The 13122-nt window shown below is 36.1% G+C and overlaps 1 protein-coding gene across 1 annotated transcript in view; it reads left to right on the plus strand.

The window, feature by feature from the left end:
- Nucleotides 1-13122, plus strand: part of NCAPG2 (non-SMC condensin II complex subunit G2) — a 43875-nt gene extending 30753 nt beyond the window's left edge. The window contains exons 22-28 of the mRNA XM_054060548.1: nucleotides 1960-2059; nucleotides 2732-2916; nucleotides 3382-3525; nucleotides 5259-5362; nucleotides 5839-5936; nucleotides 6336-6438; nucleotides 11184-13122. Coding sequence (XP_053916523.1) covers nucleotides 1960-2059; nucleotides 2732-2916; nucleotides 3382-3525; nucleotides 5259-5362; nucleotides 5839-5936; nucleotides 6336-6438; nucleotides 11184-11235 — 786 coding nt within the window. The 3' untranslated portion in view covers nucleotides 11236-13122. The remainder of the gene's footprint in view (nucleotides 1-1959; nucleotides 2060-2731; nucleotides 2917-3381; nucleotides 3526-5258; nucleotides 5363-5838; nucleotides 5937-6335; nucleotides 6439-11183) is intronic.

Consider the following 13122-nt stretch of genomic DNA (forward strand, 5'->3'; position numbering starts at 1 on the left):
GCTGAAAAGGGTATAGTTATGTGGGATTCTACCAGTTTAGTAGCTTGTTCTGTAGTGTAGAAAGTCCTGGAAAGGACATAGAATCACTGCAGCTTGCATACGCTGTGTTGAGTAGCACAACAGAGGATGACTTTAGGACTAGGAAGGTGGTGTGATTATGAAAGAGGATTTAGATCTAATCATATTTGCTTGCTTCCTTCCTATCTTTCTTTCTTTCCTTCCTGCTTTCCCAAAAGAAATAGGTAAAATTATACTCTGAGGAATTCTGTAAGCTTCATTCTAGTGCCGAGTCCAATAGAATGTATCTTTGGAAGTCTGTAGAGAGGTAGGGCAGGAGTTTCCTGGGAATTTAATAATGTGAAGATCAGTCTTGTATTAATTCCCGCTGTTCCAGCCATATAGCTTTTTAAAAATACGAAGAGATAGTAAACTTAAACAAGTGCTTTAGTTGCTCCTGACACAGGTTTCTTGTGTGTTTTATGTGGTGTTGTCTCTTTTCTGTGAATGAAGAAAATGGTGTGCATACCATAGGTCTTTTGTGATTATATACCAAAAGTTTGGAGGCACAAATCTCAACCTTTTAGAAAGACAAACCACAAAATAGGGAATCTTTACCAGTATTACAGGAATGTTTACCATCCCTTGCCTAGATTTGAATATAAAATTAAAATGAAACTTTATTGATAAGCAATAAAATAGGTAGTTGTCAGCTATAAAAGCATCTGAAAATATTACTTAATTAGCCAATAATGAAACATGGTGATCTTTACTAGTAGATCTTAAAGTCCGTTTACATCATTATTTCCAGAGAAGAACTGAGGTGTAAAGACTGATGTGAGTTTTCTGCAAGTCAAGAAGAGGATCCAGGCCTCTTGCACCTCCTGGAGTAAACTACAAGCTTATTAAGCAGCAGGCTTTTGCTTCTCACTTTGTGTACTGTTTTTTAATTGGAATGAGGTATTGATTATGCTTTTTAGTTGTTTGGAGTGTACATTTGTTAACAATGTTAGCATTGTCTCAAAATATCTACATAATATAAAATAATTGCAGTTCCTTCTCTAATACTGTCGCACATGAGAGCGGACCAGAGTGTCTCTTGTTTTTCTGCTTAGGTTTCTCTGTCACTTTCCCTGAGACATATCTTGTTCTTTCCCATTTCCTCCTTCCTTCTCTGCTTGGTCTGTTACTGCACTTGCTGTTATGGGCAGGGATTCATTGGGAAGCTGTTCTCTTCAGGCCACTGATTTGTTGAACATAGCTGATAGGCTCTCTGACACAAAGAGCAATGTCCCCTACCGCTTGTCTTCATTTGCCCATCACAGGAAGCATTTGGTTATATAAAGTGTATGGGGGGAAGAGTAGCTAGTTTTTACTTGTCTTCTGTTACATTCCCTTGATACTATCACTTAACCCAGGGTGGATTTTAGCATTGAGCCATGGGTCCTATATGGTTTTGGTTAAGGGAAAGATTTGGACTAACTTTAGTCATAGCTGGTGTCCTTGAACAACCCAGCTCATGGATACACAGACTGTTTAAAAATTCTCTACTCTGCCTATACATAAGTATTATAATCTATTTCAAATGCAACTGTGTGTGTCTATGGAGAAAAGCTCTGTTTGTATGCTGGTTTTAGTTTTGCTATTGAAGATAGGCAGATATGTCATATTCTGCCTTGGTAATAATAGGTATTAATGCCTGTGAGCTAAGCCTCAGTGAAAAAGGGTTGAGCATTCACTGCTTTTTGAAAAACTGGATTTACTCAAGGAAAGGGCAATGGAAGCATCTGCAGAAGTTTGGAACTCATGTTTTTCAAAGGCTGCAAACTGACTAATGCCAAGTAGATGTACCGGCTTTCAAGGCAACTTGGCTAAGATTTTGTGATTTTATTATTTTCAGGTTTCACTGAATTGTTACTTTATACAAATTTTTGTTTCTTATATACGTTTTCATCTTTCTAGGCCTACCTCTCAGTATGTAAAGATGTCATAATGGTGGGCCTTGGAAATCTCGCGTTTCAAGCACAGCTATTAGATATGGCTCTTTCAGTTATACAAACAGGTACAGTATTTTGTACCAATATCCACATCTCCTTATATAATTACTTGACTTTTCATTTATTAGCAGAACTGTTGCTTTTAGCATTTTGGAGTCTGTGTCTCAAAAAAAATGATGTTTACATCTTATGCTAGCTAGTACCAATGTTATGGTTGAAAGCCACAGCAGCTTTTCAGGACACTGAAAACAAGCAGAGAACCACCTGTTCAAGCAGAACCATGGCACTTTTGATAATTGATGTTTCTTCCTTGCTCTTGGATTCCAGTTATGAATATATACTTCAGGGATGCATATATATATTTTAAAAATAGATAAAAAAAAATGTATATCGATATATATCTATCTCAGTATGCCTTAGGATACAACATTGTAGCAATATTTAAATTTAGCTTACATTTGGAAAGTTATGTCCACAGTACAGAGAGACTTACAAGAATTCCTGAAGAAATATGCAATTTTAATCCCTATACTTTAAGGATTGGAAGGAACACTGGATTTATACTTTAAATATTAATTGAACTGTATGAAAATTTCAGCTAAGGGTGCTCTGAAACTGAACATATCACCTACACTTGTAAATTGTGGCTATTTCTGGTATATAATGGAGTTTTATTCTAAGATTGTATTTTAAGAACTCATTACAGTTTTTGTTGTGATATTTATCTCTTTTTCTAGAGAGAGGCGGCTTTTGTGCTCCAGTGTTACTGTATACTTTAAAAGAAATTATTGAAGCTTCTTTAACTCAGAATACTGAGTCAGATGATGTGACAAGTCTTTTGCACACTGTACAGACTGTGTTCCAGAAAGTTTTAGAATGTGTGGCACATAGACTCAAGAAACAGCAGGAAGAAGGGATTCAGGTATCACGTTACTCTTGAAATTGCTACCTAACGTGTAGATGAATCCATGACTCGGTTATATGTAATGATCTTGTGAGGGAGCAGAAATTGTCATTATTTTATCTTATTTATTTCAGCCTGAATTATATCGGCTTCAAAATATGTCTGATGTCCTAAAGTTCTTCAAAAGCTTCTATCTTCACAGAAAAGTTAGCTTCTTGTATTTTATAGCAAAGACTAGATAGTAATGAGAACTTCTGAAAAACATTTCAGTTCTTTTTTGTTACAATGATTGTTTTATTTGTTTGTTTCTCTCAAACATATGAATAGACTTAAAAGTGTGTTGCTGATTCCCCTTCTTAATTCTAGGTGTGTAGAATACCTCAGTAGCTTTCAAGGTGTGATTTGCACTTCTTCACAGAGAAGCTTGCTAAAATATTTCAGTTAAACATTGTTAAACATGACTCTGTTTTCCTTTGGTTTTAGTTGATTCACACTATTCAAATGCCTCTTGGAGAATTCATACATACAGTCCAGTGCTGCCATTCGTCTTGCCCAGCAGTTCACAGAGGTGTACTCTCTACTCTCCTAGCTGCAATAATTGCAGAGATAAATTATGTGCTACAGAAGGTAAAGTTGATGCTGACCTGTTCAGAAATTGCCATCATGATTTTGTGTGTGTTGGCATGGAACAAACAGGAAATTTCATTTGCCATAATTTCTTATTACAGCATATCTCTCAGATTTATGAGTACAACTGTGTAAAAACAGAGTTGTCCTGAAACCTTACCTGCCTCTCACAGATTAGGCACCATGGGAGTTTAGCAACATTGTTTTTGAGATGTTCTCTCTATCCCTATTTGTACAGAGTCTGGCTAGGAAGGAGTTAACTTTCTTCACGGTAGTCCCTGTGCTGCTGTGGTTTGCCTTTGCAGCTAAAACAATGTTGAGGGCACGCCAGTTAGCTCTGGCTGTTGCTGAGCAGTGCTTGCAGAAAGTCAAACCTTTCTCTCCCCTTCATCCCCTGCCCTAAAAAACCCATGAGCAGGCTGTGGGTGGGCAAGGGATTGAAAGGGGACACAGCGAAGGCAGCTGACCCAAAGGCACATTCCATGCCATACAATGTGGTCAGCAGTAAAAGCTCAGGGAACAGATGAAGAAGGGAGGTTGTGCTAAACCTGCCTCATTCAATCTCACCCAGCATTAGGGAACCTAAGAAGTGAACCACTGATCTCTGAGAGTCCAGTGCCTTATTCTTGGAACTGTCCCATGAGGTTCTGTAATCCTGTTCTAAAGAAGACTGATGTCTTGTTTGGCACTGATCACTTATGTGTCCTGTGCTTCTCTTTTTTGAGTTCCTCTGTTTTTTGCCTAGAGGATTTGTGAATATCTGATCTGAGTTTCTTTGGAAAGTAAAGAGCTCTAATAATGAAAAGAATATATAGGCAGAGGTTATTGTATGTGCTGAAAATCCAAGGAACTAATGCTGTCCTTGAACGGGAGGGTAACATTCCCAATGCATGTTCCTAATGCACGTAGTGTTAGGAGAAAATAAAACTAGTAGGATTGGAAACTTTGAGAACTAACAAAGGGGAGCAGAGGTTGTTTAGCAGAGGCTGTACTCTTACTCTGGTTGTTAGATATGTCAGAAACAGGGCAGTAAATGATTGCTAGCAAGTACTGAGTACAGCAGAGCAGCTGCTAAGATTCTGCGTTGCAGAAGGAACCGAAACAATACCAGAGGTTTATCTGCAAATATTAGTATGCTGCAGAGTAAAAGTTTATGGTCTTGAATGACACCGCAGATTCATACCCATAGATTATGACTGTTTGTTGCAGTCACTAGTCTCAGCTGGGGTTTTCCCTGCCTCCATGTTATTGTACTAGTACCTCAAAATTAATTTCTAACTGAATACTTGTGATGCTACTCAGGCCTTGATACAAAAAACAGCTGACACAGGGGTCAGGAGAACGATGTCACCTAAGTTATTTTTAGTTATTATGTATGCAGACTTTAACTTGGAGACACAAAGGATACTCATTTGTGTTTAGTAGGCTATGCCTTTATAAATAGCTATCAACAATGTAGTTCAATTAAACTTCTATTCAGAAAAACTGTAGAAAATATTTACCTTGGTACAAATACTGTTCATTTGTTTTAGTTTTAGCCTTCCTAATTAAAGTTTATATTGTTTATTTGGACACAACACAATTGGATTAAGGCTGTGCAAAAAACATATGTGAATGTTTCTTCTAATTATTTAAGGATAGGTCTTGGTTAGTGTAATTATTGAAATAGTTTTGCTTCAATGTTTTCTGTGTATGTAAATTTCTTAACTTGCAACAGTTGCTGACTTTTTCAGACTTCCCGTGAAACAGACTTCACTATACCAAAGACGAATTCAGAACTTCCTCCTCTTTCAAGCAGTTTAATGTCCATAATTATGAAATCAGTTAATGTTGTCAGGTAAATGTTTCTACATTAATTTCTCCAAGGTTCTTGCTAATGTAGAACAGCTTGTATGTTGTCATTAAATTTTTCATTTCTAAATTCAAATACATTTTGAGAAACCAAATATACCTGCAATACTTCCTAGTCCCTTTCTTTTAGTATATTGCTAGATTTTATTTTACATGGCGTTGGTTCCTTTTTTAACTGCTTTTAAGAGTGTTTCTTATTTTACAAGACTGTTCGTTTAAAATGAGTTCTTTAATCGTACATCTTTTCTGAATCAGTAGTGGAGGCTGGTTCTTTTCTTAACTGCATGCTTCATTTTGATGTCTTAGCACAATAAAAGCCTGAAAAAGAATTAAACTCGAAACTGGTTATTTATGGTGTTGAAGCTATGGTAGCAGGGTAGTAAAATCACAAGCTTGTTGTGTTCAGTTCTATTTTGAAATAAATGTGATTTATAATGTATTTTTGCTTTATTTTTCCCATAGGTCATTTTTAAACGAATTAATGGAATGCATTCTCTCTGAAGAAATAGAAGGGATTTTTAGTCTAACAGCTACTATCTGCATTGTGATTATAATTAAAGGTCAGCCAAACCATTTTTGTCAGGTTTTCTTCGTTTATTTTATGTGATACATTTTGAAACCTGAATTCTTATACACTTCAACAGGCACATTTCGTCATCATGTTAAGTTACCAGTTTTCTACAAGATTTAAGGTTATATCATTTCTAAATTATGTTGTTAACCTTTGGATTTTAATTGTTATGTAGCCAGTTTAAAAATGCAACTGTCTGCTAACTCTGTAGTTGGATTTACTGAAATACACAGTAATTGATCCACGACAGGGAAAATTTATCTTAATATCTAATATTTCATTAAGCAATGCTTTATAGTAAAAAATATTTTATTAAAATATGCAGGGGTTTTTTTTTGATAAATCATTATTTTTGTCGAACTTCTCAACACAATCTTATTTCGCATAGGTAAGCACAAAACTTCACTTCTGAAAGATTTTGTACCTGCCATTCAAAGGAAGCTGATGACATGCAAGGATGCTGCCACAGAAGAATCTAGCAGCACTGAAAGGTAAATGTGCTGTAGGAAACGAATACTTAACTCCTCCTGTACCCTCTTTGCAATAATCAGCTGTTTTGTACTTATGTAATACACTTAAGTGTTCTGAATGATTGCAAGATTTAAAATAGTAGGTAAGAAAGTTGTGAGGTGTTGGGCCCAGCACAGTGTTAAATTTCCTGCCTATACATTTGCTGTGATTGCAATCTTCAGATATTTAGTTTGGGGTTTTGCATTTAATTTTAAATATGTTATGACTTGATCCTGTATATTGCAATATTCAGTTCTGTTAGCAGCAGGTGTTGAACAAAGTAATTAGTCCGTTTATTATTTCTTATTAGTAGAGTTTTCTCCCACATTTTTGTCTTGGGCATATGAATCCATACCTATGCAGACGGTAAAAAAATTACCCGACTCTGACAATGACTTTAAGACTTTCAAAGATTTTGCTCTTTTTATTGGATTTCAATATCATATCTTGTTGAACTTCAGATTTTCTGGGATAAGTTTCTTGAAGTGATGTGCTGCATTGCGTTTACAATCATTTATTTCAGACCTGCCTACACTACACAGTTATGATGAATGTTTTAGCCTTAAGTGTTTAAAAGTTGCTTAAGTCTAAAAATTTGAATGTTTGGTTTCTGCCTAGTTATTAAACTGCCCAAAGAATGAGAACACAGGCAAAGTAGACATTAAAAAGCACAAACAGTCTGTTCTCTTCATAGTCTATGGACATTCATCCAAAAATATTGAGAAAGTTAGTAATGCACCACAGTGGCCTGAGCCTACAGAGGTCCTTGCAATCTTTAATTGTTCAAATTGATGATCCAATGGATTTTTAATTTAAAATAAAACAAAACACCTTAATTTTGCTCAGCATTTTCTTGCATGGCTCTTCAGATCTAAGCACACTTCCACAGCATGCGCTTCTGGTGGATCATGAGCCTCAGGCATATTGTTCTCTGGCATTGTAGTAACTCAACATAGACCTTTGGCCACTGTCCTGTGACTTAACTTAAAGCCAATACTAAAGTTATGAGGTGCTACTGTATGGAAAATAAGATTATGAATCTATCAAGGAGTCCACATGGGCTATATCCCTTTCCTGCTATGATACTTCAAGTCTTTGGAGATTGCACTTGGGTTGTATGAAGGAGCTCAACAGCTGCACTAAGTTTTTTGGCAGTGGTAGAACTTTTAGAGGGCTGTGCAGTAAATATCCATTTGGAGTAAGTTCAGAAGTACTGAAGGTAAATTGGATTATTTCCAGGAAAAAACAGCCTGATTTTCAGGACAACATAATACAGTAGCTGTGTTGTTGCTAGCAAAATACACGTTCATTCATTTAAATCTGCTATTATATCAGAGCCGAAGAGGTATTCTGTAACTCTCTTTAAAGAGATACATAATCTTAAGAAGTAGACCGGAAAGTTTTATGATATATATGAGCCAGTTCAGTTATGTACCATCAAATGTGAATTTTTTTTTTTTAAGAAAAATGGAAAGGAAAAAATAATTCAAAACCAGTGCACCTTTCACTTCCATTTCCTGTCCAGGATACATAAATCCAAGAACGGAAATTTTGCTGCCAAGACTTTGAGCGTCCACATAGGACGCTGTGCTCATGTAACATGAAATTGATAATGAACCAAAAGATATCTTTTTTTTTAAAAAAAAAATCACTACATAATTAGACTTCTAAAACTCAGAGTAATTTTTCTTCATGGGTAGATTGTTTTAATTAGTTGCTGAGCTGTGAACAGATTTCTTTTGGTTGGGACCTAGCTTAGAAACAAAATCAAACAAAAATACACAAAACGCAATTTTTTTCCCATTAAATCATTTAATATAGGGTTGCCAACTGTTCTACTAGTATATTTTTTTAAAATAACAACAATGATTTGGAAAAGAAAGGTGAGCAGCTGATTATCATGATTCAGCTGTGCACTTTTAATCAAGACAGTGGAAAAAGCTGAGAAATTAAAGAAAATTTTAACATGATTAAATAGGCACATTAAAATGAATAATTGCTGCCACTTGAGTGCACTACTGGCTATAAATTTCAGTAAGAACACAGATAATTGCTTTATGAATCTGTATGATTGTCTCTGTCCAGTGAACAGGGACAAATCCACCCAGAAGTCGGGGTAGATGAAGAGCATAAGATACTATAGTATTTTATTTTAATTTTGTGATATCCAAATGGCTATCCTTGTAGAATACTAAACCAAGAGGTAGTTGCAGGAAAAATTAAAAGATTAGGAATATGAACATGATGATGGGAAGTATAATAAGAATCAGAATTGCGATATGTTAACAAAAATTCAGAATCTCTTCTGCAGTTTTGCAGAATTTGGAAGGATTCGTATTTGTACAAGTATGGGTTTTTTCTCTCTCCTGAGGTTAAAATTCATGATGAAAAAAGGTCTGGAGGAAGTTCTTCAATGACCAGGTTTTGCTTGACTAATTGACAGCGTGTTTTCACTTTCTCAGGCAGACAGAATGTTGGGCCAAGATGTGCCTTTTCTGACGTGCCACTTGTAGTGCTCTGGCACTGGTGTGCTAATCACTAACACGCCATTCTATGCAGTCTGAAATGCGCCCTGTTGTTTGTGAACTATTCGATCATCCTACTCTGCTTACCAAACCCTAAAATTTTAATTATGGTATGCTGCAAGCTCGATCTCTGATCATTACTTTGAGTACAATCTTGGAACACAACAGTGCTGCACTGATGCATGCTAAAATATATTACTGCTTTTTAAACTCATACTTAATAGTATTATTACTTTTTGCTTCTGAATGCATAATAACTCCTTGAGGCATTGTTTTATTTAATATCCAGGTATACTGGGAAATTTTGACATTCTTTAATTTCCCAAGAGACTTGGCATTCTGTACCAGCATCTTAAATTTAGACTTTGAAATAAGGTATTATATATTAGCAAAAAAAAAAAGAAAAAAGGAAAAATGCTGTCTGGTGTAGTAATTAAATTGCTGCCCTTAAACAAGGAATTGTTGCACTAATTCAGAGGTAAAACTTTTCATTGCAATTTATTCTTCCCTCTTCAGCTGAGTTAGCAGGTTAGGATGGCTCTGTGGGTCTATTATTTTTAAAATGCTCTTCAGTGCACTTTAAAATTCTGGACAACATATTGTATATTGAGAGAATTCCTCAAGAGTAATGGCACAGACATTAGTTTAGTTTATAAAATGCAAATATTTATGCCTAGCAAAACAATACAAATAAAGCTGTCAGTGCAGTGATTTGGAGGATATATAAAAATGTTCCATGCTCTGTAAAACCAAATGTGCTACAGAAGAATACATTTTATTTATTATTTTGTATTTACTTTAATTAGCATTTAGATATATAGGTACTAGAATTTAAATTTAGCTAATGGCTGTGCTGAAAGATGTTTCTTCAGTGTTGTCAATTAGCTTCCCAAACTCTTATTGCTCTCTGGTTGTATCTGTAAATAATGATTCTTGAGTTACTCTGTAATATAACTGTGTATCTGATTTTTTCTGAATGGTTATTCTGAATGATGGCTCGTTGGCCAACGAACTGCAGGTACCTGGTCCAACATTACAGATCTATTGTTTTATTAGCCTTAAATTGTAACAAAATGCAATTTATACAACACAGCATTGTGTCTAAACCCACAGTACTTGACTATTTATACTAGTTTAATAGTCCATTGTAATACTAGCTTATTTTGACAGTTGAGTTCCTTCATGGCTTAAAGGATCTAGCACTATAAGTAGGACCATGTGATGCACTCACGGCAGTCTGAATTCAGGGAACTCTAACATCTGAGATACTGTGATGAGAATGCAGAGTTGCCCCTCATATTTTAGGTCTTAGTGTCTCGTGCCAAATCACTTCATTATGATTAATGACTGTCTGACCTTGCTCATTTGGGGCACCAGTCTAGGACTATATGAATAAATATACAGAGGAAAAAAATGCTTGAGAAATAAAGATGACAGGATCTTTTACAAAAATAACGTGAAGGGTAAAGTTTATAGTGGTTAACAGTGGAAAAAATGTTTTGACAGAAGACCAAAAGTGCCCATTTTTGTCTTTGAGGATATTTAAGAGCAATGTTAGAGTAAGTTGCACGTGGATGCAAATATGAAGGCTTAGGTGAGTGACACTCAGGGAATACAGGAAAGTAAAAAGGGTCTGCCAAATGGAAATTTCAAAGCTCACCTCAGAGATGGTTTAGGGAACAGTGTGAGACAAAAGAGAGTCAGAAAAGGGCTAAGATGGGTGTATATGCAGCTGAAGGAGGCAATGGCTAATAAAGATAAAATAGAAAGCTCAGGTTTGGAAGAAAGATTGCTGGAGGTGAGGAGAAAAATTATGAAGTCTGAAGAATGAGGGAGAACAGAAGAAAGTAGAAGAATGAAAAATGGCCTTTGTATGAATTATTGGTAAAAGATTTGACTATTTATGTTTAAAAAAGAGTAAAAATGCTGTGAAGAAAATGAGTGAGTTCTCTGAATAGATGATGAAATATTAGAAAATGTGGTTGAACTGGCATAGTAATTTAAACTGGCTTGCTGTAGATTACACCATAGCTAGAGATGATCAGCAGAAAAATGGAAAAGTTGAAAGAAAAAAAAACCCAGCTATTTAAAAAGTAATTTGTAAAGACATATTTAATACTTAAACTGATATGGAACAACTTGTCAAAGAAATCATTTAGCATATCTAATCCTGCTATGCGTTGTTTTTTATACTGTTTCAGAATCCTGTATGCATCATCTCTGAAAATTTTGGATGAATTTTTGAATCCTTGACCACGCAGAAGCTTTTGTCATGAAAATTAATGGAAGGAAGGTGTATTACTTTCTGAAAAAAAAAAATTTGTAAACTTCTTAATAGTTAAAGTTTGGAATTTATTCTGTACATTTAAAGCAGGAAAATGTATAAAAGTGTGTATAGAAATGATGTATTAGTAAAGGTTTTTTCAAACAGCTGTAAAGAGGTTATTCTCTATAAAAATGTCTTATTTGGGGGTTGTAAAGTCAGTATTTTTGTAAAACTAATTGTGTCTTACATACTTTGAGACTGAGGTAGTATGTAACCTCCGTCTTGTGAAGATGAGAGCGTATTTTTAGAGTTTATGCAAAGGAATTTAATTTTGATACGCATGAAGGACAAAATGGTGATTGAGAATAGCTGACATGAGTTCACCAGGGGCAAACTCTGCCTGATCACCATCCCTTTTGCAGAGGAAAAAAGATCAGAGAATATCATCTTTCCTGTCCTTCCTCCTAACAGAGACTTTTACACAGGCTTATATAGTATCCTTTTAGTCAAGTTGGAGAGAGAGTTGGACTGCATGGGTGGACTCAAAAGTCAGGTGGGAAACTGGACCATCAGACTTGAGGAATAATAATGCTGCACATTAAGATTGCAAGCCAGTTACTGTGGCAGTCTGTGGGGCAGATACTGTTGCCAATACTACTTAACATTTTTAATAAAAGCTTGGGCGATGGGATGAATTGCAACCTTAGTCTGTTGGCAGATGACCCCAGCTTGCTACCAGTGCTTGATACATTGAGGATTAGAGTGGTCCTGTTCAATGGGATCCTGCCAAGCTGGACTTAAGGATCAACACATCTCATGACATCCAACAAAGACACCTGTAATGGAGTAATCCTGTGTTCCAGCCCAGGCAAGTGAAGAAGAGGGGTTGCATTGCTGTCTTCACCTACCTGTATGAGGATTAAGAAAAGATTTTACTCAGAGGTACCAATGAAGAGAATACGTGGCAATAGAAACAACTTGAAGTAAGAGAAGTTTTTGTTGGATGGAAGAAAAAAATTCCATCATAAGAGTGAATTGAAACTGGAAATGGAACAGGAACAGGTTCCTCAGCAAGGCTGTGGAATGTCCTTGCTCGAGAGGCGCGCAGAACTTGACTGACCATTGTGTCATCATTTTGAAGTTAACCCTGACTGAGGCAGGGATTGGACTAGTTTATATCCTGAACTTCTTCCCAGCTTGAATACTCATGTGATTCAGCCGCAAGTGTACAGGAGGGGAAATACCCTAGCTATTAAATGTATACTTTATTGACACATAAGTTAGATTGTTTTATGTTTAACTATTTTTATAAATTAATACTAATGATGCAGATGATAATGCAGACATGTAAGTCACTTATTTAATTCTGTTAATGCAGCCAGATGCTCTCTTAAGACCAGTAATAGTGCTGATTGCAGAATGTTATTTTGCCTTAACTGAGATATCTGTGAATTTCATGTCTAAGCTCATAGTGTGGTTTAACCCAGCCAGCAATGAAGCACCACACAGCTACTCACTCATTACCATGCCCTCGGTGGGGTGGGGAAAGGATTGTAAGAGCAGAAGTGAGAAAGAAGCTCATGGGTTGAGATAAAATAACCTGAAAATTGAAATAATTTTTAAAAATTGTAAGGAAAAGAGAAAAAAAAATAGGAGAAAGGAAAATAAAACCTAAAAAGACCAATGAAAACAATTGCTCACCACCAACTGGCTGATGCCCACCTGCTCCCATCGTGGCAGTCCTGCCACCAACCTCCCCACCCTGCTGTTATTGCTCAGCGTCATGCGGGGGTGTCCCTTTGGTCACTGGGTCAGCTGTCCTGGCTATGTCCACTCTTAAATTCTTGTGCTCCCCCAGCCTCCTTACTGGTGAG

Source organism: Cuculus canorus, chromosome 2 (assembly GCF_017976375.1).
Source record: "Cuculus canorus isolate bCucCan1 chromosome 2, bCucCan1.pri, whole genome shotgun sequence".
Taxonomy (NCBI): domain Eukaryota; kingdom Metazoa; phylum Chordata; class Aves; order Cuculiformes; family Cuculidae; genus Cuculus; species Cuculus canorus.